The following is a 24,617-nucleotide window of genomic DNA, read 5'->3' on the forward strand; positions in this document are numbered from 1 at the left end:
AAAAAAAAAAAAAAAAAAAAAAAAAAAAAAAAAAAAAAAAAACCAAAGAAAAGAAAAGAAAATGTTTACAATTCAGTACATATGTCTGAAACGTTTACCGTGTAAGCAGGCGTCTTCTTACAAAGAAAGAAAAACACATTAGGCGATGCGAATTTAGATTTAAATTGATTGTGAAGTAATAGCGTTTTGTGTGCGGTGCCTAAAAGCGCTAAACAAAAAATTTACATTATAGACGAAAGAAGAAGCGGTTAATGCAGCGCAAAAGTGTTTTCGCTCATTTGTTGTGGCTTTTATAAACTTATATAAGGTTACAAACACCCTTACTATTAATTATTACTATATATGTGCAAATAAGTTGTACATATGGACGTACGCCAAGAACACGCCGAAGAAGGGACATGTAGTCCGCTAGAGCACAAAATGAAAACTTAAGTTCGCTTTAAGTGAACCCATTTAAAATAATTGCTCAACTTGCCACGAATATATTGGAAATCGGAAATGGGAAAAACTTATACATATATATAAAAGTTTATGCGGCTGGCTGTGAAGCCAAATGTTCTTGCTAATTAGCTAAAAGAACAGCTTCACCTAATATTAACGTCTCTTTTACAACGATTGAGGCGAAAGGAGTCGTAGCTGCAGTCGATTACTTATTGTCCGTTCGAGTTCATCTTCTTCCGGAAGTAATGGCCAGCGATGAACAATAATTTTATTAAACTATTTCTTGTATTTTCCTTGAAATTTTCAATTTTTCATTGATCAAAAGAAACCTTAAAGACTTAATTGTTCACCTAATAATTATTTTTGTCACAGCTCCATTTTATTCGTTTGTTAATGTATTAAGCTGTAATATAATTTCGCCTCTACCAGGGAAGTTCCCCTCGGACTTGTTTTTAAAAAGCTAGATAAGGATTGGCATTAAAACAAACATTGGGAAAATTTGCTCCTTATGCTCCATAGGAATAAAAATCACGCACACGCAAATGGATTGGCGAGGCACACTATACTTTATATGGCATGCTTTCAAAGTTTCTCGATGAACACATAAATTATTTAATGGCATTTAGTCACGTAATGTGCAGGAAACATCAAAGGCTATTTTACATAAGTTCATATATATGTATATGGAATAGATGAGATAAACACAATTAATAGTAACCAAGTAAAATAAACGGTTTGCATAGAGAGACATAGATAAATAATGACGATTACTTTATGTAAAGGATGTATATGATAACATATATGCATTGCGTTTGACTTAATTAAACAAAGATGTGCATGTAAATATAATATCGATATAAGTGGGATTATTAAGGATGCATTGCATTTGCTGATCGACTTTCTGTGTATGCGTATGTGTGTATTTATGTATAAAATAATATTGATGGCTTGTAAATAACTTACAGAAGTTTATGATAATATGCTAGAACGTCCTAGAATCAATTGATTGTTGGGCGAGATGTAGAGATTTTATTGAAAACTGATCAAAATATCGTCAACTTTTGCGATATTGCCATCGAACGACATTCCGGGCTGAAGTGTTTACGTGCAGGTGACAAAATTTATCGTCTTTTTAATGTAAAACGTAAAGAAATTTTGATAAGGAAAGGAAAAGCGATACATTTTGTTTTCGTTTTTTTTTTTGTTTTTGTTTTTTTTTTTGGCTCGACCGTACTCCGTTTTCGCAACCAATTATTTACGCGGCAGTCACTACTCTCCGGTGAATAATTAAAGCGAATTCATTGTTTAGTCATTGTTTAGTAAGTAAATACCAAATAGCAAGTCAGTAAGTAAATAAGTAAGTTATCAAGTAAGTAAGTTAGTGAGTAAGTAAAAAGAGTTAGTAAGTGAACAGGTGAGTAGTAATAAGTTAACTATAAGTAAATGGTTTATGATGATATTCTTATAAAAAGGATGATATGATTCTACTTTTTGAGTGATGACGATGATTACATATAGAAACTGAGATTATTCGAAGATTGAAATGATTCAAATTGATGAGAGTTGATGTTTGAGGATTTTAGGATTTTCGCAACGTAAGACTGATCAACAATACGCCGACGGCTAAATAATTACCATTACTCTCGGAACGTGAATACGATGGTCGGGTGTAAGACGGTATATCGGTGGTGGCATTGTAACCGTTCGATGTAGCAGCTGTTGATTGGGCATCATCGCCGGCCGTAGCTGTTGCTGAGGTATTTACAGCAGCCGGGGCGCTGTATACACTGGCCGAACGTGCTGCAGTAGTGTTTGCAGCAAACGTAGTCTTGTTGCGTCTCTCGGGATCATTGTCTGTTATATTTTTCTGATTCTCAGTATAACAGCTTACGCCTATACTGGTTGTAGCGGTTGCCATGCTTCCCGTACCTGTCGTGGTATTTGTATCCATTCGAGTAATAGTCTCAATGGATGTAGAACTACCATATAAGTAGCTCGTTTTGTCTTTATTAGAGGCCGACGAACTTTGAATGGTGGCACTCGAATTAGTGGCTATAGAAGCTGATTGTGGTGGTGGGGGTGGTGGTCTCGATGGTGGCGGTGGCGATTTCATGGCGGTAGCGCGAGCATTTATACGCGACGAAATTGATGAAGACGAAATTGTCGAAGACGATGTGGTCGACGCACTGCCGATGGTATTGCTGGTGGCACTCGTTTTTAGAACGCCTTTGTCGAAAGGATTTACGCGTTCTTGGGGCTCAAAGTTGGTGACCGGTTTGTATTTTGAATTCTCTTGTTCGTAAGTATCTAAAACGCTAGAAGAAGGCTTGCTGCTGGAGCTAACGCTTCCAGCCGTTAGCGTCGAGGTAGACGACGTATCGGAACGAGTATCGAAAGGTTTTTCCGAAGACTGATTTGTATTAGGTGGCGATGAAGTAATAGAAGCATCTCCCACGGCAGAAGTTGGAGCAGATGTTTTGCCTGAAGCAAATGAGAACTGCTTGCCCAAGAAATTGCTACCTGCACTAGTAATGCCACCAACACTTATGCTACCAATACCACTGGTGTTGGTACTTCCCGACTCGCTCGCGGTTCTTCCGCGTTTTTTATTAGCTAATTCCTACATGTCACCAAAAATGCCTGCGAATGTCTTTCTTAAATTTTTCATTGTATCCTCGGCGTCTTCTACAACCGAACTCTGGGATTGCGGAGCTCGTTGCGACGTCCGCGAAGCAGAAGAAATGCTGGATGCCTGAGAAGTTTGTGAATCACGGCGTGTAAGATTACCTGTAGATGGAGCGACGCTGGCGGGTGCGGCCGCGGTAGCGGTAGTTTCTTCGGGCACCTCTGAGATGCTGCTACGGCTAGTAAGTCTACCAATCGAGCCAACAGCTGGTGAAGTACGCTCGGGAATTGGGGGTGGACCGCCCATTGGTGCAGGTCGTGGTCCAGCTGGAGCTGGCGGCGGAGCTCCTGACTCGTCAGTTGGACTCCCGGTTAGCGATGATACTGAGGATCGCGCAGTTATTTTGCCTTGAATTTGTCCTGCACCAGGACGACACACATTCTGGAGAACAAATCAATTATGTACGCATTGGATGAATCGCTAAGTAGGACGCACTCTCACCTGCATGCGAGACGTTACCAAATCAGCTATTTGCCTGCGGTCATCCTCCTGGGTGTCACCCATTAATGCAAAAGTGCTATCAGAAGCTTTAATAATATGTTCCCGGCCATCTCTACCTACTACCAAAGACAATCCGCACACCTCCATACCGCCAAACAATTCAGAAACCTAGAAACATAACTCATTGGCTGTGCATGCGATATTTCGAAAATATTTTTAAGAATCCTTTTCTACATGTCATCTGCATTGGTTATCATCAGTCGCAGTATACTTTCTGTCCCTGTTTTTACACACACCACCGAAGGATGGGGGGTATATTTATTTTATGAAAACGTTTGCAACATCGAGAAGGAATCTTTAGAGACTTCTAAAGTATACATATTCTTGATCGGCATGCCCGTCTGCGTACTGTCTGTCGTAAATATTCTCCTGGCCGCAAAGTGAAACCATCGGCTTCAAATTTGGAGGAAACATTGGAAGTTCTCACACGTAGGGGGGCATTCAAAATGGGCAAATGTTTCAAAGACACGGCTACAGTACAACGTAAACTGAGAATAACACTGTTTTGAGAAAGGGAAAGAAATGATGCCTTGCCCATTATTCACAAATTGCAACAGATATCGTTCTAAAAATTTCCACATTTATGCTACGGATGATCGTATAGTGCCTGTGCAATATTGGAGACAATCGGCCACGCCTATCTAATATAATATAGAACAATGAAATTTCTATTTTTCTTTCAAAGGCGATCTTTTTTAAACGTTGCATCACACTCGCCCACAGCCAGATGTAGTTTTTTCATTTGCCTTACACGTTTCATTTACTACCCAACAAGAAAGCGGAACATGGAGAGGCCAATGTTTATGACATGCTTGCTTACAATAATTTCACTTACAGATACAATGTCTTTAAAAGGTTCAAGTGTAAAGACTTTAAACATAAAATGGGATCATGTAAGTGTTCGAGTTTTACAGCGCTCATGCTCACGACCGCGGAATTCTAATTTCTACATTCGAGGTGTGTACACAAACACTTATTTAGACGACAACACTTCTCGCTACAGAGATATTTGTTTTCTATTCAACACTTATACCGTGCATTGCTGTTGACAACTGCACATCGTAAAGTTTATGCGAATGTATTCTGCAACCGGAATGATTTAAGATACGGCCAATTTTTAAGAAAGGCATTCAGAATCATTTTCCGAATCGTTGCGAATTGGTTTTCTTTTCTTTTTTTAATCCATTTTCTAAACCATCTTAAGAGTATGGCTTCGCAAAATTCGCAACACTTGAGAACTCGTGAATCAATGCTATGACCTTGTATCCTTTACAATGGAGCTTAATTCAAAGTTCTTAATTCCATTTGCAGCCACCTAAGAACGATGTAGGAAAGCCCGTGGTAAACAAAAGTGCGACAAATATCGACATACGAGCTAAGTAGTTATTCAAAGACAATAATTGCTTGAAAGTGCTTGTAGTTGGCAAGAGCTCTCCATTTAACATATATAGCACTTTTTGCCCCCACGATAAGAGTGTCTTCGATTTGATTAAGAATTGTAAACCATTTAAGAGCAACACAAGCCCTCATAACATATCTAGAAGCAATGATGTTCGTTGACTTCTGCCTGTTCAATCTCAAAGCTCCACTTGAGAAAGCAAAATCTCTTCTCAAATTTTTCTATTTTATCGTGGAGAAGCTAGTCTTAAAAATCGATTCATATCGATGCCGATATTCTAATAATTCAAATATTTTATTTATAGAAGAAGTGGTGAAAAAATATTAAAACTATTATTTTTTTGTTGAGATATTTTTCATTTTAAGAAAACTTTGTGATGGGCCCAAGAGAAATAGGTTCAAAGCGAATAAAGTTTCTTCCATTTTTTTATTTACTAATGTCGTAGCTTGTTTGTTAAAGAAAATTTATATGAAATGTTTATTGGCAAATTATTTATTATATATACGGGAATGACAATTAGAAACTTACCTCATCGACCCATGATTTGTATTTGTCCGTTAGAGTGATTTGCTCTAGCATAGCTGATCCTTGGTTGGTTTTCCAATTACCTGTTATCGATTTACGCCTGAGAGTTCAAAATATTTGAAAAAGATTACCGGAGATATTCCTTTCTTTTTTTTTTAATTTATGAAGCAAAAGATCACTATTTATTGTTGTTGTTATTATTATTATAGCAATTGGTTATTGTAATGAGCTCTTAACTAAGTATTTGTTGCGAAAACTTTCTTATGAATAATTGATTTTCGTAATTTTTTTTTTCTCACTCATTTCAAAGTAATTTACGTTTCACGATTTCCTTAATTGTAACAAAAACAGATATGAATTTTATTTATTTATTTTTTTTTCGTTTTTTGAATTTAGCAACTCATGGCAGGCACTTTAAATAAGAGTGATTTTAACTCTTTGCCTTCTTTAGCAGGCGTTGTGCATTATTGCAAAGGTCCGTTATTTCCGGTGCAGGCATATATATTATATTATATGTGTGTATATATCAATATATATATAATATGTAAATACTTACATGAAAGCTTTGTAATTGTTGCCAATCTTTTGAATATGTATATCAAATTTTGCATCTATATACGGTTCAATAGTGCAATAGCAATGTCCTTCACTGCCAGTGCCAGTGACAAGGCCGGCGGCGTCTTGTAATGCGCTTTGATTCTCAAAGCGAGCTGTAGCCATTCCGCCGTGGCAGTGACCTGCCTTTAAAACACACGGGAATTTCGTCCAATTTAACTGAGGAAAACAAGAAAAATAAAGCGTTGAAAAGAAAAATTCATTTAAAATGCATGCAATCGATAGCAATGTTCGTGTCTGCCTGCAAGCGCCAGACATTACATTAAATTTACTTTTTGATGAGTCTTCGTCTTGCAAAAAGATTGCATTAAAAAATCTTATATTAAATTTAACTGTTATCAGTTACATAATAAATCGATGCGTCATTAACACTCTTTATTACGTACGTGACATAGTAATGCGCTGATTGGAATCATTTTCACATAAAACAAATTAATATTTGTGTCATCCAGCCAGCTTCGGATGAGACAGAAATTGCCCACATCCGACCAACTTTATGATAGATAATCGTTCCAAGTCGCATGTTAAGAAATTGTTTATTAACCTCAGATTTTTGGACGATTTGCATACGCCTAGTTTTACTTAAGTCCGTCAATTTGACGGACAAATCTTGTGGATCACCTTTGTAGTCCTGATTTGTTCGGTAGCACGTCCACGATTAACGATTAAATTGATGGGTTAGTGTGCATATATCATTTTGTGCTCATTGGGTTCTTTTTGATTTAATCTGCTACTCATTGATTGTACTGGGTTTGGTTTGGTTTCGGCAGTATAGGACAGATTTACTCGCAATAGTAAAGCTTGCTGGAAACAATTGCTCCCATGCGGGAACACCGTGTAAGTGCACCGCGTAAATCGAATAAACTCGATAAATTTAGCATAAAGTTTTGGTTGTCAGCGCAGCCTGCAGACAAATATCTAACACATGGTAGGGTTTGGTAGATGTCTTTGCCAGTTAAATACGAATTTCTCTTCATACTCTTTAATGACTCTAATGGCGTGGGATGCCGTTTAACAAGCTATTTGGACGCAAATGAGAAATATTCAGTTGAAGTGGTTGGCAAGATCTCGGTAGGTTCAAATTAACAACAACAATAGCAACAACATCGTGCCAATGTGAAAACGCTTGGGTTGAATGTTGTTGGCAACTTCTAAAAGAGAGCTGCCTTGTCCTGCCCCCTCCCCCCCCTCCGTTTGTCTAAAGTCTACTACTGAAATTGCAGAGTGTTTAGTTCCCGAGAGAAATCATAAAGCAAAAATCGCCAAGCTTGGTCAACTTTTTGAAGAACTTCATCGACCAGAGTGCGGCGCATGTTCAGTAGCGTCGAAATTTACCGAAACGTGCATACAATTTGCTTATAGCGGATTTTCATTAAGCATATTCACTGCGCATTTCATGAATTTTTTTGGGGGGAGGGACATTATAAAATATAGCATGTTTTTTTAGAGATGCTTGGCACATCTCCATAACGCAATTGCTTTTTATTAGGTTGAATTCAACAATATCACAACATTTTGTGATTGTCTATCAAGTGTTACCTTTCACACGCTCTTTAATAAGACTTGGTAGAGTTAGTGTCATCGAAATTACACGACCCCTTGTCGAGGAAAAATTCTCGCAAAAAAGTTTTTTTTTCGATGTGTTATGAATTCTATATATATATATATAGCGTATAATATGTAATCTATAATAAATGATGTGATAAGAAAACGTTAACAAAGTTCAAAAACCAAGGAAAGGCACCGACAGACTTCAGCAGCACAGAACTACAGATAAATGTAGTCATCAATTAACGCTTTTTTGATATTTAACTAAGAATTTAATGCGGGACTTTCATAGTGAAACTAAAACACGTGAGGAACGCTTGCTCGGTCTGGAGTTGCATTCCAAATGGAGGTTTGGGCAATAGCAAGGCATAGGTTTTATATAAACGGCAAATGCATCTATCTGGCACGCGTGAGCTAACTACGCACCGGGCGTCATGTGTGTTTTTCGCGCTCAGGGTGCTACGGGATTAAGCCGTCACGTTATTTGCAGATAAATTTCTACAGAAAGGGTTAAAATAGAATTTAACTTCGATCAAAAGTTCCTCCCATGTCCAGTTAAATAAGCTATGGTGGTTGCCATAAGTGAGTGAAGAACGCACACAACGAAATAGCAATCAATTAAACGTCCATAATCGGTATAGCGAACAATTTCAGCTTTAAAGAGATAACGTGTTCTTATATAACACATTTAGGAATCGCTGATATCACCTTATAGATGTGTGCTGTTTGTTTTTATTTTTTTTTATTTATTTATTTATTAATTTTTTTTTTTTTTTTTTTTTTTTTTTTTTGATTGCTTTATTAATAATTTGGCCAAGAGCCAAACGATATGCATGCAATTGCAAAATGGAACACTACCTATATATAGGTAGAGTACAATATTTAAATATTTTTCGCATTAATGCATTGTATTTACCTTTTGCTATTCGCTATACCTGTCTCTTTTCTTCTTGCTAACTTTTGTTTTACAAATTGCGGTTTGTTGCTACGAAATTTCATGGCTTTTAGTATATTTAAGCGTAGTCATAAAGTCGCTGTATTAAGTGTTAGATTAGAATTAGTTTTTCAATCTTTCAATTTAATGAAAACTTTCACTGAATGTTAGTAAATCGTTATAGAAATCATTAAACTTAAGTGGACCTACGTATGTGCGTTACATCGATTAGCCGATGCCTGACGGCTCTTACGATTGTTTTCGTCTCTGCCAAAATCAAAAGTAATTCTAAAGTAACTATGAAAAATTGAAATTCGTTTGCTATGCTACAGTTTTCAAATCCACCACGAAGAGAGTGTATATCCGATAAAGTTCTAATGTCATTATTATTTAAACATTAGCTTGGTCCGAATATCACTTCGTGTTTTTCCCACCCCAACAGCTAATTGCACATTTAAGTCACATTATCATTGCATAGTTTCAGACCTGAAGGAGTAAGACTTGTATGTGAAAAAGTTTGCTTGATTTTTTAGCTTTTATGGAAAGTCAAGAGTAAGGTTTTTGTTATATTTTACTTTCTTTACTATCCAAAAGGTAAAAATTCCGTCCAAGCAAGGAACCAACTATGCGTATGGGGAGGACGCACTTACGGAACTCTATTAGTAGTCAAAAGTGATTTGCTAATTTTCTCATTTTTGTGTAAATCTTTTAAGAAATTTTGTGAGATCTACACTGGGTAGATATAAAAAAGAAATTCGGAGAAATTTTTTTTCTTATCTTATAGATTTAATAAAGTGCTAGGAAAAAGTTTGTTTTATCTAAATAATTGCAGATTACAACGCCATCATTTATTTTATGGCCAATGCAAGCACTTTTTAATGGTTTTTTAAAAAATTTTTTATCCATTCGTTTAGAGTACAAATAAAGGGGTTAACTTTATATTTTATACTTTAAAATTGTTCTTACAAGCATTGAACCAATGTGAATCATTAATAAATTAATAGTAATAATATTTATTGCTTCTAAGAAGTTGTACAAGCAGAATTAATATATAATAATTTTGTACAGATAAGGGCTGAGTAGCAATCGTAAAATGTAAATCTAAATCACGGCCAAAAACACATCATGAAGGAAAGTAACTCCAGTTTGAGCGGAAATCATTTGGTTTTTAATGAAATTAGTCGTAGTCTCGGTGCGATCGAAATCACTTCAACCTTTAGCTTATTCATAGCAATTCGAAAATGATGTAGCACGCTTTGGTATTCGTCGTAATTAATTGAAATTACTCCCAGATCGAATTCAATTTATTAGTTTATTGACCCAAGTCACTTTGCTATCAATCACAAACGTTTCGTTATCTACTAAAATGTTTTAGAAGTAGCATACGGAATGACCTTGCGATCTCCCGTCTAGATTAATTGGCGAAAGATGCTTCGCTTTTTAGCGAAATTATTTGAAATTACTTTATGATTTACAAGACATCAAAGGGGCTTCGGAAAGGATCGCAAATACTTAAAATTAATTCACGAGCAAAAAAGTTTCTCAAACGATCGAAAATCACTTTGCTATTCAAGAAAGGCACTGCCCGATCGATTGACAATTGAAGCAACATTCTTACTGTATATGAAAACTAGACACGGAAAAGCGTAAACTTAGAAAGTTATAGAGCTAGTTGAATGCCCAACTACATCATTGATTTAGGAAATGGTTCTAAACTTCTATGTCCTTCTGATGTCTATCGATGTATTTTTTTGTTTAACTTACAGGTCGTATTTTTTATGACATTTTAATAGAAGTTGGCGCAAATATACGGTGAGGCCGAATAGGTTGACCCTTTCCCGGTCTGGAGAGAGGACCTTTTAGGTCCTTCCAACCTTGATGACAAGCTTTTCAAGCAGAATTCAATCGACAAGGAATGTAGCAGAATGATTAAATAAATCCCAATCAACTATACGACTCCACCCAGAAAAATTAGGGCAGTCAGCAAGTTAAAAACAGCAGAACTTAATTACGACTTCATAGTGAGACATCGTATTTTGTAACAATCTAGCTCCGATTTTTGTAAGCGTTTTTCGTTTTGTATAATTTGCAAGCATGCGTATGCGCTATTACCGGGAAAAATTCTACAAAATATGACGTCACAAAGTAGCTTTGCAATTGCTTTTAATTCCAAGGTCATTTATCCACTTGCGAAAACAATACTCTTTCAATGTTTATGAAACCTTGTGCCTATTACGTGATTAATAGAAATAATTTTTAAGTAGCAAACTTTTACGCTCCCGTCTAACGTAATTGCATTAATTCTTAAAGCAAGAGAAACATAATTTGTTTTTCTAAAGTTTTTCGGCAACGCGTAGCTAGTTTCGGTTTTCTAAAAAGTTGGCTAAAACACAATCGAATGTTGACTTTCAACAATTAGTTTATGTAATTACTTCATACTATAATTGCATTACGATAAGGCAGCCGCAAAGAAGTGAGCATTAGCCGCATACGAATGTTTTTAATGTAATCAATATCGCTTCCGATGTGTTCAAAGTCTGATTTAATGAATATAGCTAACCGCAACTTTGCCTAAACTAACTCATTAAAGAATTCATTAAAATTCAATAAAAAAATTAAAAGAATTGTATTATTGTAAAATAGACAAAACACATCACAAGACACACTTCCAATTAGCACATTTGCCCAACTTTTGAGGTGATTGCATCCCTTCATCTATACACATTACCATATACCAGCACGGCATCTCATCACTATCTTTTTTGTCCCTAGTTCTCTTTCGATATTTGCCTATCCGTCCGTATGTCCACCATATGTCCATCGAACAATATCTTGCTTATGCGTTCAACTGTTTGCTCATTTTTTATTGACTCCTGTCCTGCCTGTCAAACTGACTGTAAGCGGATTTTCCATTTATTCCTTTACTCGTCCGTACTTTTTCGTCCATTCCATTCGTCCACTTTAGTGTGTTCTCCCTCTGCTCATTAGTCTGACACGTTTACGTTATTTCGTTTAAGCTATTCGTACTTTTCTCCATCTGACCATTATTCTCCATCTCCTGTTTTTGATGTCTGGACTGTATATGTGACTTTCTTAAGCATCTGTCTTTTCGCCGTTCTATCTCTGTCTCGATATATTCGTTCCTTTCTTTCTCGTCATTAATCAGTCTTCCGCTTCATCCATCAACTGATTGTACACTCGGCTCGGCTTTTATTTGCGTCTTGCACCATTTTTCCGTACGTGCCTTAGTTGGTCTTCTCCATATTCTTGCATCTGATTGCAGTTATGCTTGTTTTCCATTAATCTATGCGAGTTTCTCTCCATTCATCATTTGTTTCCATGTGCAGTTTTTCATGTCTTCTCGTTCTCAACTGTCCGCATGTGGCGTGGGGTCACCAATTATCATCCCAACAGTTTGTTCACTCCCTTTCCATCATTCAATCACAAAACCACTTTCTAACCGCGCTCTTCCCGCGGATATTTTGCGCGTACTCAGTTTTTTTCCGCTTATCTATCTGCTCTCCTCACCAATTTGTCAATTGTCTTTAAAAGGCTTTTTTCTTCCGTTCCTTGCTTATGAATTCCATCTCTGTTTGCATTTTGTGCGTCCCACCACTTGTTCAGGTGTTCGTCTGTTTCCTCGTCCTGTTTTCTTAAGCGTCTGCATTTATATTTACTTATCCATTCAGCTGTTTTTCATCCACCTACCTCTCCACTCATTCACGCAAAATCTTCATATATATCTGATAAATATTCGTGATTATGCACGAATTTCGAGCTTCAGTTGTCGTCAAAGTTCCTATTCTTTGGCAATAGAGGACTTTTGTTATCATTTAGAATGTTATTTTTAGAAATGTCACCACCCGAAGAGAGAGAGAGAGAGAGAGAGGGAGAGGGAGAAGGAGAATTATATATATATATATATATTCAATGTTTCTATTTTTCAATTCTCTATTTGTTCAACCTTTAGAATATCATCAATAGAAAAAGGGACGGACGGAATGGAAAATAAGAATACATAGATTTTATTATAGTGTAATAATTTTACTTGTACAAACTAATAAATTCTAGTCATTTTAGAGAGCGATCCAAAAAATTACTCTTGCTGGAAATTTCAGTTCGATTTCGACAAACCCCATCGAGAAGATTATATAACTCCTAAAGGAAATTAGATACGCATACGTTATCACTTTAAAGGGAATTGGATACGCACGTTTGCGTGCCAAAGTTGAAAATCCGTTTAAATCTAACTCTTGCAATATACGGTTTTGGTCTCGTAGGAGAGCGCAAAACCTTTTTTGCTTTTGATTTTCTTAGCTGGTAAACGATGATAACTCCTCTTTAATGAGACCTTAAAACTTTCTAACAAGAAATTTTCATAAGCTATCAGAGAAACACTCATCGAGCACTAGATAAGCAAAAAAAGAAAAAGTAAGAAAAATAACTAAACTCTGCTACGCACATATAGAAATTGAAGAGTTTGCTTAGTTTCGCTTTTCACTCTATTTCATTTGAAAATACCATGAATAATTGAGCAAACAGCGTTTTCACACATAGCCATGCTCACCTCACCGTAAACATATTTTCATTTATTTAAGATTTCGGTAGCGTTAGCGTTAGCGTTATATGGTCATAATGATGTTGTTGTTGCCGTCGTTAATGGAGAGAATATTTTAGTCTACTTGCTGTGTGAGACACAGTGTAACGTCTGTTCATTCGAGTGCTTGTTTGTGTGTGGCAGATGTTTTGGTTTTCGAAAACATCGAAACGGTTCATTTTTCAATTTAGTCGTGCATTGCCAGTAAAACGTTCAAGTGTACTTGTTAAAGATATTGAAAGGAAAGCGATATTACTTTACGTATGTAAATCTCAAGTTTTACGTATATGTGTATACGTTTGTGCATTTCTATATAGTACGTAAATTAGTTTGCAACGATCGAAATAAATATATAATAATTCATTTATTTAAACATTTGTTTTTGTTTTTGTTTTTTTCGAAAACATTTGAAAAAGTCAAGTCTTCCTATGCTTTATGCTATTAAGTATTATTCGTCTAATAGTGATCATATATATATATATATATATATATATATATATATATTATAAGTGCATTTAAAAAAAAAAAAGAAGAGAAGAAAAAATAAATAATAAAAAAGAAAAACTGTAAAATATTTTCCATCGCAATTAAGAAAACGGAAGGTTTTTATTATATATCGAATATCAATTGATTTACGTGAGTATGTTATTCGTTTATGCCTGCCAATCAGCACATTGGACTTATGTGGGTGTATATATATGTAAATATAGGCGGAAAACGTTGTACCAGTACTATAAGCACGAAAAGTCTACCCATCTCAAATATTTTCATTTATCAAGCTCTTCTTAAGTGGGTTTAGAAATTAAGATAGAAACCTGATACTGAATAGAAAAGTTTGCCTCTTCTTTTTGAACCGTTTCTCAAGCTGTTCTCAAGGTGTAAACTTTTAGGAATATTTTAATGTGAATACGTAACTATTGCACTTGTTTTCATTGATTTATGCAATTATATTTACTTATCTGATTACAATTATTTTTTTTTGTTTTTATTCTCTATGGTATGCATACATAATTTTATAGGCGCACATCATATGAACGCAAACAGAATGACAGGCCGATCCGTTTGAATAGCCTCACCTCAGTTAAAGTTTAGTTACTCCCGACTATTGTCGGGATTAGCCAAAAAGGTATCATTACGTTATGTGAGTTATTTTTCCAACCAGGACGTGGGGTATAATCAAAGAATTTTCACACGAAGCATATACATTCTTGATTGGCATTAAATTCTGATTCGATTTAAGCATGTTCGAAGGTCCATCCGTCCGTCTGTGTAATGCCTGTTACAAGCAAAATGAAGCTTTCGACTTCGAATTTCGCGGAAACGTTGCAAGTGCTTACACGAAAGTTGCAAAACGGTCCAAATCGATCGAAGGACACGCCTATAGTAACATGTAAACTGAGAAGGCATGAGCAAATTCTTGGCCAGTTACAAATTCGGAATGCGTCTGAGCATGTCCGACTGTTCGTCTGGCCATCTATCCGCTGGTTAGTCCAGCCATTTGACCATCCACCGAACCGTGTACGTGTATGTGGTACACATTCTCCCGTTCGTAAAAAAGAAGACATAGTCTACAAGACTGAATGAGTTTGAAAATGCGATACAACGCCCACTTGTCTATACAAAGTAATGTCTGTTCATCGTTGCTTATAAAGTTCAACAGAAACACGATTTAAATTTCCACAAAAATTGTTCTTTAAGAATATCAAATATCAGTCACGCCCACCTGATTTTATAGAGTACACGAATAAATATTTTTCCTTTTCTTCAATCCTTTATAGGACAACGACGATGGTATTCTTACTTGTTCAATGACTTCCCCCAGGTTTCGACGTAAATTCGATTAATTGTTTCTTAATCTAGCATTCAGTCTAAATATTTCTAAGGAAATGTTATAATTTAGAATGAAGCGACAAACTGTCCACGGAATAAGGTGAACGAAGCGCGCATGGACAAATCACTCGAGTGCTTATTATTTATAAACAAAAGTTTTTTTGATCCAACGTCTCGAAACGTTTCGAATCTTTCGCACTAAAACCGCTTTCTTTTTTTATTATTGTTGTCTACACAAAACCAGCTCGACGTTCTACCTTAACTCTTGTAAATTTTAGTCATATGGATACCTCTAAGCATGTAAGGGTAAATAAGTTTCAAATCTCATTCTGACAAACCGTACATGTATATACATACAAGGCACTTTTCTGAAACTCATTCCATCTTTTCAAGATTTTAAGTTTTTTTTTTTATTTGATTAAGTGTAACGAACATGTTCTGCATTTGTTTTTTTTGGGAAGAATTAAAAGAAAAAAAAAAACTTTTTCATCATTAAGTGCAGCTACGTATGTGTCATTGAGTGTACTATATATTGACACGGCGTAAAGGTGTTCGCTTGACACAAGCAGAGTGAAGTCTCGTTTGAGTAAACAATTTCTGAAAATGTTTTAAAACAATAAAATTTCACATATCTCTCCGACGAGGAAAAGCAAACGATGCAGGAAATACATTTTGGCTTTGATTTATTAAAAAGAAGCTGGTCTTGCATCGTCGCAGAGATCTTGCAAACCCACCTTTCCTGTTTCTTTCCAAAACTTTTATTTAATAAGCACTAGAAAAGTGTCGCAATTCCACACAGATGGATTACGAGTGTTATTAAGCTCTAACTGTAGCAAAATGTACTGAGAGGAGAGCCTGTTTTTTTTCTGCTAAGAAAATTTCGATACTTTAAATGTTCGCTTGAGTGAGGTTTGACTGTAGTCGCTGTAAGATATTTAGTGAATACGTACGAGTTACGGTTTACGTATATGCATATGAAAACCATATTACCTATGCATAAATGTGTACGACATATGTTATTACATATGTATGAATTTACGGGTGTATAGGTAAACGTAAAAATATCATTATTGCCTTATTTGATTTCGGAGAAAATAAACACGAAGTGGTTGCAACGCGTGAATGAGTAACCGATTGGCCTAGTAGCACTAAAATTTTTCACCGCGTCTGCTGAAGAATTTTAAGGAAAATTAAAAATAAAAGCAAAACGCTAGTCTATGTTTGTATTCAAAAAAAAAAAAAAAAAAAAAAAAAATGAATAAATAAATAAGAAGATGTATATACGTTATGTTATCTTAAATGGTTTTTGCGTGTTCGAGTTACTTTGATTTGGTTTAGCAATGAAATATGCACAACCTCAACCTTAAACTATCTATTCTCACGTGATTACTGCCATTAACCAACAAGGTTGTCTAGGAGGAAATATTTCACTTGCAAAGAATAATAATTTGCTGGAGTGTATGAGTAAACGTTTGCATGGGCAAAAAGAGGGCGTAGTGTGCGAATAGTCAAAGTCAAAGAGTACGCGAAACTTATGTGCCTTAATACATTCTGCCTATAATAAATTTCCAATCAATTGGATTTTTCTGCTCTTAGCAGTCTTTTCAACATTGACTTTTGTTTTCAATTTCATTAATACGCTGCAAGCAGAAATGCTTACATTAACTCAAGGTGTTCAAGGTGTAGTGATCACGAACATATATGCACTTCAGTGCATTTCGGTAAACTATTATGTTCACTTGTGAGAGATAAAATAAGAAGTTTTCTTCCCATTGCAATCAAAGATGATAAGAATATGCTTAAAGGCAAATATATGCATGCATATGTATGTCTGTATGTATATATGTATGTAAAGATGTGCAGTCTTCTTGCGATTGCTATTAGTTTTTCGATTGTGATCTCGTTACAATTGCTATGATGCATGCTATGCCAGTAGAATAATTGGAAATATTTTTAAAATTATTTAGTGTTTAATTATAACGAATGCATATTTAAATACATGTGTTGTTGTCATTTAATATGAAAAACGATGATAAAATTCAATGTGCTCTATGACGTCATACATTCCTATGACTATACATATCTATCTATAGATGTATATGTCTGCACATAGGAACGTGATTGCGTAATCGTAACATAAATCTTAAGATTTTTTTTTCTTTGGAGCAAATTGTTGTTGTGGCATCGTTAAGTTAAAATTTTTACTCAAACCCACTCTATACGATTAAAGGGAGCAAAGAATATCAAATCCTTTGTATCGCAGATAAATTTCACGTAACATTACTAACACAAACATATGTATCATTACATATTCGCGTAATTTAAACTTGGCTATAATGTAAGTTAAGGCCATTTGTAACGTGTTGCACCGAAATCGTGCTCTATGTCTGTATATCAGATTGTTTTACGGGCTCGGAAAGCAGCGTTATCCGATAACTTGGTTCAATTCGTTTAGTTTTTACTGTACCGTTTAATAGTTACTTTCTTGACTTACATACGACCGGCGCACGGTCAGCGAACTCTGTACAAAAAGTCTGCTAATATTTAAAAGCGTAATCGAATTTTTAGAAACTCAATGTTTCGAAAATAAACCGTACAGACATAAGAAAACAAGTGATATAGTATCGATCTAGAATTTAATGATTATTTACTAATTATTTAGTGCATTTTATTTAATAATTAACAATAATAATTTATATTTATAATTTTAATTTTTTGTATTTATTTGTTTCTCGTCGTCTCGATAACTATATTATAATTCTTAGCTGCCGCAGGAACGTATTAGACGTAAAACTTTGGATCAAATTGTTGTTTTGATGATAACAACAACATTGTATTACATTGGATTGCGTAGATGTTTAGGGCTAGGTTTTAACAACGTGTGTATGTAAATTGATAACAATCTTTTTCGAACTTGAAAACTTGCAATACAAACAATAGGGCGAATAGAGAGAAAGGAAGACAAAAAACAGCTGATAATGCAATATTTACATAACGTAATACCAGCATATACATACAATTGCTGTTTATGCACAAATTGTGGTTTTATTAAAAAGTCAAGCCGGCAATAAATACGCGGCTAAACTAAGTATAAACAAATGAAGAAAACGATAGAGATCTCTTAGGACATATCGTCGTTGAGCATTATTTCAAGCATAAAGCATTTATGTGAAACGCGTAAAGATTTTTATTACTTTTTTCCGCTTCATGAGACTTGCAATTGAAATCTTAAGAAAAAATGAAAAATCGCAGAAAAAAAGTTGCTACTTGTAGAAGAGAGAACATATTATTGAGAACTGATTGATAATTTAACTAACGATTATGTTTCTGGACCACCGAGCGTATTCACATTAGCACAGTGGCTAGAACATCATAAAAGGGTATATATATGTATGAAAATATATCTATTTTAAATGACACGTACATGTACAAAGGCGCTTAGTTTTTTTAAGTTGGTTTCTAGGTTGAACTAAAGGATACATTGGACTGGCCTTAGAGAAACGCGTTACTCTTGATCGGCGCAACTAATAAAATCGATTTAGCCGGTTTCATATGTCCGTGGCAAGCCTTATCCAGCTAGTAAAGCCGAGCCTTCTTTCGTCTATTGAGGCCTAAAATACGTAAACAGCAGTTATGTATATCGTGTGTTCCACATAATATTGATCCTGGTATAATAATGATCTTTGATACTATCATAACAAGGGTCACATCAAACTAAATAACTTATTAGCTTTGTTCATTTAGTTATCTATTAACGACTAAGCATTTTCTGCTTTACGCAAACACTTTAGACTCTCGGGAGCGTAACTGAGTTTTTAATAAGGACGGTATGATTTTCTTCTCGGCATTTGCTAGCCCCCTCCGTTCATATCGAAGCTTTTCGAGCACTTCTTTAAGAAAACCATTTCTCAGATGAGGCTGATTTTCAGTACACAAATTATTTGCAGAATATCTTTAGATTACGTACAAATAACAATCTCGTTCGACCAGTACGCTGGCGGACTAGTAACCATGAATGGCGAGCGCTAAAGACCGACTTTGATAAAATTTTTATTATCTAAACGGAGAGATGCTGACAGAGACAACATCTTGTGGCCGCAAAACCGGGGTTACATGTCAAACAGCACGTAGGACCATTGATTTTTTAGGTAAAATGTTCGGTCATGCAATAATTTCAAGAAGTTACGGGATCGAATGGCTTTTGAGGAGAGCATCTTCAGACTGCTTCTTATACGATTATTTTAAATTGTTGGTTTACAGCAAGAAATCTGATTTTATTCACTAATTAAAAATAAATATTTTAGTTATTATTTACAAGGTTAGGCCAGATTTAGTAAATAGATTGTGCGAGAATTGAGTTCATCGGACATGTTCCTATATAAGGGAGCCGTTGATGTTGTATTAATGTACGCTTTACTATGAATATATATATATATTACGAGATAGTGAAAATTTGATATAAATCCAAACTTTTTATATCCACGATTTTCTTTCATTTTTAATCGTTATGTTAGTAGCTATTCAGGGAGCTTTTCACAGGTCTCGTGAACAATTCTTTGAAATATTTTATACTAGGAGTTGCCAACTTTCCAAATAAACTTTCTTTCACAGTGGCTGCAAATTGAGAACTATTCAGACGTAGCTGTGCCTAGTGCGAATAACTTACATACATACGACTTAGTTAGTTACGCATCGGAATAATTTTAGATGCGCTGAAAAAAATCTACTTATTTCAATATTTTCAAGTTAATGGCTGTCAATTTTCAACGCTACCTGCAACGAAACACAGTTAGCAGACAGTTGTAAAATGTTCCTCCAATTTATTATTAATTTACTTTTTAAGACTTTATTTCACGTTATGGCTTTAATTAACAGTTCTTAAAATTCATTTCATTTTGTAGAAACAGTTGATTAAGTAAACATGCAAACGAGAAGGAGTTGTTTAAGCATTTTTGCTTTTATTTTGTTTGCGGTTATAACGTTCGATTGTAAATCTGCGACGGCCTGCAGTTGTATGCCGAGTCATCCGCAGACGCTTTATTGTGACGCTGATTATGGTAAGGATATAAGTATTTAGATTGCGCTGTATTAGTAATGCATGACCTTGACGAAAAAAAAAAAAAAAAATGACGCCTAACATTGCTGCTGAAAAATGGGAATGACTCATCTTAATGCCATGAGAAATTTTCCTTTTAATTTCGTTTAGCTGTCGTCGTACGGATATTGCGCAAGTCTCATCGATCGTTCGACAATCATATACTCTATAAAATTCAATTAAAAAAATCCTATAAGGTATATAAATACATAAGGACACACACTCATATACGAATTTAGTCATAGATATGTTGCACACATTTCTTTTGCAGACAACACCTGAAGGTGATATGATATTGAAGCATCATCGTTTGCTTACACCCTCGCAGGATGCAACATGCGGCGTACAACTAACTATTGGCAAACTTTACGTTATTGCTGGTCGAGGACGAAATCTTAATTCGTGCAGCTACATTCAGGAATACCAAAAGATGACTGTGATTGAACGTATGGGCTTCGCCAAATTATATAGAAAAGGATGCGGCAAATGCAAAGTAAGGCAAAGAAATTTTATTGTTTTTTACAATTCATGGTAAATGAATGCGTGCTTCCTTCAGATAAAACCCTGCTTCCACAGTTCTTGTTCTCGAAATGACATAGATAATACTGTATGTCAATGGTCGCCTTTTGACGCATGTCAAGGAAAGTTAAGTGCTTGTTTACAGTATACCTCACATAAGAATCTAGCAGAAAAAGATCACTACTCTAAATGCTATTGGAGAAAATCGCCGGTTTATAACAATTGCAGAGGGGAACCTTAAATTTAATATATTTTGTAATGCATAAGGAATTTGATGCCATAGTTTAATAATTTCTTAACATAAAAATTTGATCTTCATATTAGAGAAAAGAAAAAGGCAAAATGGGCTTAACATAAAAATAAAATAATGTAAAACATTGAGCACTGAGACAAGGTCGACTATTAATTATGAGATCTCTTAGATGAAAGGGTGTCCTATAGGGAAGGGAAGCCTAAGCCTAGGGAAATTATATTTTATTGCCATATAAAGACTTATGGTTTTCGGAGAAACTTGATTGGAAAGACGGACGACATATAATCCAGTTCAAGTCAAACTTTTCAAATTCATCTAACAAGTCAAAATGTTACTTTGCACCGAGTTTTTTTTTTTTTTTTTTGAGAAGTATTAAGAATAGCAAATTTTTTCGATATGACAATGGGTTTCAAAATAGGAACGCAAACGGGACGTTGTCGTAAGAAGCATCCCTCACAATTTATTTGCATAAGGTTTTTACATAGGCTAAAATATGATTTCATCTAAATGTCTTTGAAACTTGGAAACCGGCTGTACACGGACAGAGACCAAGAGGATTGTTGGACGGAACAAGTTTAGAACTATAGGGTAAAATAAATCTTTAAATTCTTAAGATTTAATAAGCCCATTTTGCCTTCCTTACTCTTTCTGGCGTTTGTCATTGTAAACTATTTTGCCTAAGGTAAGTAAATGTAGTGTATTCGCTTCACAAAGTTTACAGTTACTTTGAAACGTTTCAACTGTAATGGTCCAATAATGGTCCAAAACTAATTTAAATGTTGTAGAACTTACCAAATATTTAGGACTTGGAAAGAATGTTTGCTCAATTAATGGAAAGACATCTTTACCCAATCGACGTTGTAGCTGCTGCAAGTGGGCAAACACCCATGGCTTATCCTAATATGTAATACAATTAATGGAAATATATTAACGCTTTTCTGCAAAAAAATATACCTGGAATTGATAGACGGAATTCAAAGAATTGATACTGGGGACTCCACCATATTTTAAGCCTAAGATTGTCGAGCGATAATCGTTGGCTCCATCACGAGGAGGTTGACGTATAAGAACAAAATCGGGCCGAAACATGCGCGGAATCTGAAAATGAAATACATAATGATGACGATGATGATGATGATGATGATGATGAAAACGACGATAGTGAAAATGATTTACTTTCACGCGAGAGAGAGTATTTAAATAAACTTGAACCCCTATGGGTTCTTACGTAGACTCCTTCGATGCCACTGCTAAGAAGACAGTAATGCTCATAATGGTATGGGGCCTTAGACAAATTTTCCCTATAAGTATTTAAAACTTTTCTTAGCTGAAAGCAGGGAGAATCATGATCCGAGAAAGTCCTTTGCCTGTGGCTGTGCATCAAAGTGAAACACTCAAGACGAGTAATAAAACGACTTCTATTTCTCCTTCGTTTTCTTTAAATATTTGCATAGTTTATTAGTTAAACGTAACGCCTACGGCGGTAAATTTCGAGTTCACCCCCGATTCTTACATCCTTTTTTTTTACTATGGAAAGAAAATATATGACTCAAGATACAACTCTTATGTGAGCTCCCAACATACACGGACTTTGCCCAATGTGCTTCTATTATATTAGCAGAGAAGCTGAATGAAGAATTTACCTAACATATGGAGATCTAGCTTCGGAATGCCAATTAAGAAAAACAGAAAGCTCAAATATTACATACTCTGGAATCGCCTCTATGAACTTCCATAGTGATAACAGGGCCCGAATCCGCACTAGCATGCAATGTGACATCCTTTCATTGGCCAAGTTAATAGGCAGCATGTAAATAAAACGAGGGATACATTATTTTGGTTGCTTAGGCGGGCAGTTACTCGATCTATAAACAATGATATGCAGCGAAACGCGCACTTACCCGGAATTCGGCCTGTTCGACGCGTATATCATAGTCACCATGTAAGCGTTTGCCACGAAAGTATTTAGACCAATCGGTATTGTGGTCATCCAATACTAGCAGCGTAATATATTTATCCTTGTTAAAGGCAGGTGCACGCGTAGCGCTTTGTACAGCGGCGCCTTAAGAGCAGAGACAGAGAGAACGATTTTTACAGTTTCGCATACTGACCTACCGCAAATACAGTCCACAACGTTTTTTTCCCTTTTCAATGTATTTCCATAAACATAAACAGCAAACCGTCGATAGTGTTTTTCAAGCGTGTTTTAGAAACCAATCAATCGTAGTCTTAAAACCTAACATTTCGCCTTACACCAAAATAGACCGTGAGAACGTACAAATCAAGTCTTTTTAGAAGTATTGAAGCATCAAATGTTCTGTAATCCTTTTTGAAAGTTTTCTCTGAGTACCGTGAAAACTGAAGAAGTTGCAAGGAGAAGGGACGTTTTCTATCATATATTCTCGGTGAAAACTATGAAAACTTTGTCACAGTATTCCAGAAAGTCCAATTGAGCCGGTGAGTTTGAAACGTGCATTAAGAAATTTTTTGTTTTCTAGTAGGATTTGCAAAATAGGAATTATGGTTGTCGACCTATATTTCATGGATAAATTCTGATTGTTCAAAGAAATTTTTAGATTCAAGCAACGCAGTCATAACACAAGGCCTTTTTTCTTGCAGGCAGGCAGTAGATTCACATCTACTTCGTACCCTTGTCCGCGAATTTATTTGCAACCGTAGTCACTGCAAAACGCCGCCACAAACTGCTCCAAATGTCAGCGTGGCAGATAGAGCATCACACGCTACTCAAGTTCAATAATATCACAACGCCTCTGGGCAGACCTATCTTTTAGTGCAATGCTATACGTGGTCTTCTCGTGAGGGCATTCCATTTATAGTAAGGATCGATAGTTATATCTATATTCAAAGGAAAAAATTTATAAACTGCCGCAAACTTTACTTGCATTGTGTTTAGAACGCTGAACGATCAAACCCCGTTGTCAAGATTTTATCTAAATCTAAAACCTAAAGCATGGTTCTCCGAGTTGTACGAACGAGAAAAAGAACCGGTTCTATTGAGCAGCATAGATATCAATAAAAAATTATTTCTTGATCTTACACTGAAGCAGTGTAAGACTTTGTTGTGAACTGTATTTGTGGTTGTATTTAAAACAAATATATATCACTGGCAGGTTTTATTACGAGTTTCATGGAATCGCGAGTGGCCATGCATGTTAGTAGTATTTTATGCTTGTAAGTATACCTAAAATTGAGGCGCCTTGGTCGCGTGCTGCACCAGTTAAACTTTGTACGCGTTGTAAGAGACTTTCACGAGACTTGGCTGGACTTGTTGGTGCGCTGACACCGCGTGGTGGTGCAGCAGAAGTCGCCGTTGTGCTTGCAACTGCTTTACCACCGCCACTCAGGTTCAATGAGAAATCCTGTGTCGTCGATTGAGTCGTATTGGGAGCTGGTGGTGGAGGCACATTGGGTGGCCCACCACTACTCGCCACGCTAGCTGGTTTTGTTGGTTGGTCCTGTATGGGTCGAGCCGCTGGTGGCAATGTGTTGGGATCCACATCATCTGCTTCGGAAGACAAATCTCCCGAGCTGAATCTGGTTTTCGATTGTTTCAAATTAAGGGTTTTTTACATGCATGTGTCAGAGGTTCAATTTAGGCGTTGTTGGCCAATTCGTGATTACGTTTCATTTGTTCATTTTTTTTTTTTTTTAGA

General features: G+C 35.8%; 2 protein-coding genes across 5 annotated transcripts in view; one reads left to right on the top strand and one right to left on the bottom strand.

Annotated features, from left to right (window-relative positions):
• Positions 1 to 24,524, bottom strand: part of LOC119634556 (synapsin) — a gene marked incomplete at its 5' end in the record, with an annotated part of 25,645 nt that extends 1,121 nt beyond the window's left edge. Inside the window, 9 exon segments of the mRNA XM_038028787.1 lie at positions 2,077 to 3,508; positions 3,569 to 3,736; positions 5,556 to 5,652; positions 6,109 to 6,326; positions 21,736 to 21,840; positions 21,898 to 22,041; positions 22,653 to 22,724; positions 22,845 to 23,005; positions 24,146 to 24,524. Of these exon segments, the coding sequence (XP_037884715.1) occupies positions 2,077 to 3,508; positions 3,569 to 3,736; positions 5,556 to 5,652; positions 6,109 to 6,326; positions 21,736 to 21,840; positions 21,898 to 22,041; positions 22,653 to 22,724; positions 22,845 to 23,005; positions 24,146 to 24,524 (2,776 nt within the window).
• LOC119635196 (tissue inhibitor of metalloproteinase) lies at positions 13,360 to 21,602 on the top strand. Of its 4 annotated transcripts, none has more exons than XM_038029880.1 (5): positions 13,360 to 13,562; positions 19,978 to 20,133; positions 20,283 to 20,368; positions 20,443 to 20,664; positions 20,728 to 21,602. In XM_038029880.1, exons 2-5 carry the CDS (start codon positions 19,998 to 20,000, stop codon positions 20,929 to 20,931), a joined length of 648 nt encoding a protein of 215 aa, XP_037885808.1. In that variant the 5' UTR covers positions 13,360 to 13,562; positions 19,978 to 19,997; the 3' UTR covers positions 20,932 to 21,602. The 4 variants fall into 4 exon arrangements, with proteins under 4 accessions (XP_037885808.1, XP_037885807.1, XP_037885809.1 ...); XM_038029879.1 differs by having other exon boundaries at positions 13,360 to 13,507; XM_038029881.1 differs by lacking the exon at positions 13,360 to 13,562 and adding an exon at positions 13,810 to 13,882.
• Positions 24,525 to 24,617: the final 93 nt, after the last annotated feature.

The sequence above is a fragment of the Glossina fuscipes genome, unplaced genomic scaffold (assembly GCF_014805625.2).
Source record: "Glossina fuscipes isolate IAEA_lab_2018 unplaced genomic scaffold, Yale_Gfus_2 3, whole genome shotgun sequence".
NCBI lineage: Eukaryota > Metazoa > Arthropoda > Insecta > Diptera > Glossinidae > Glossina > Glossina fuscipes.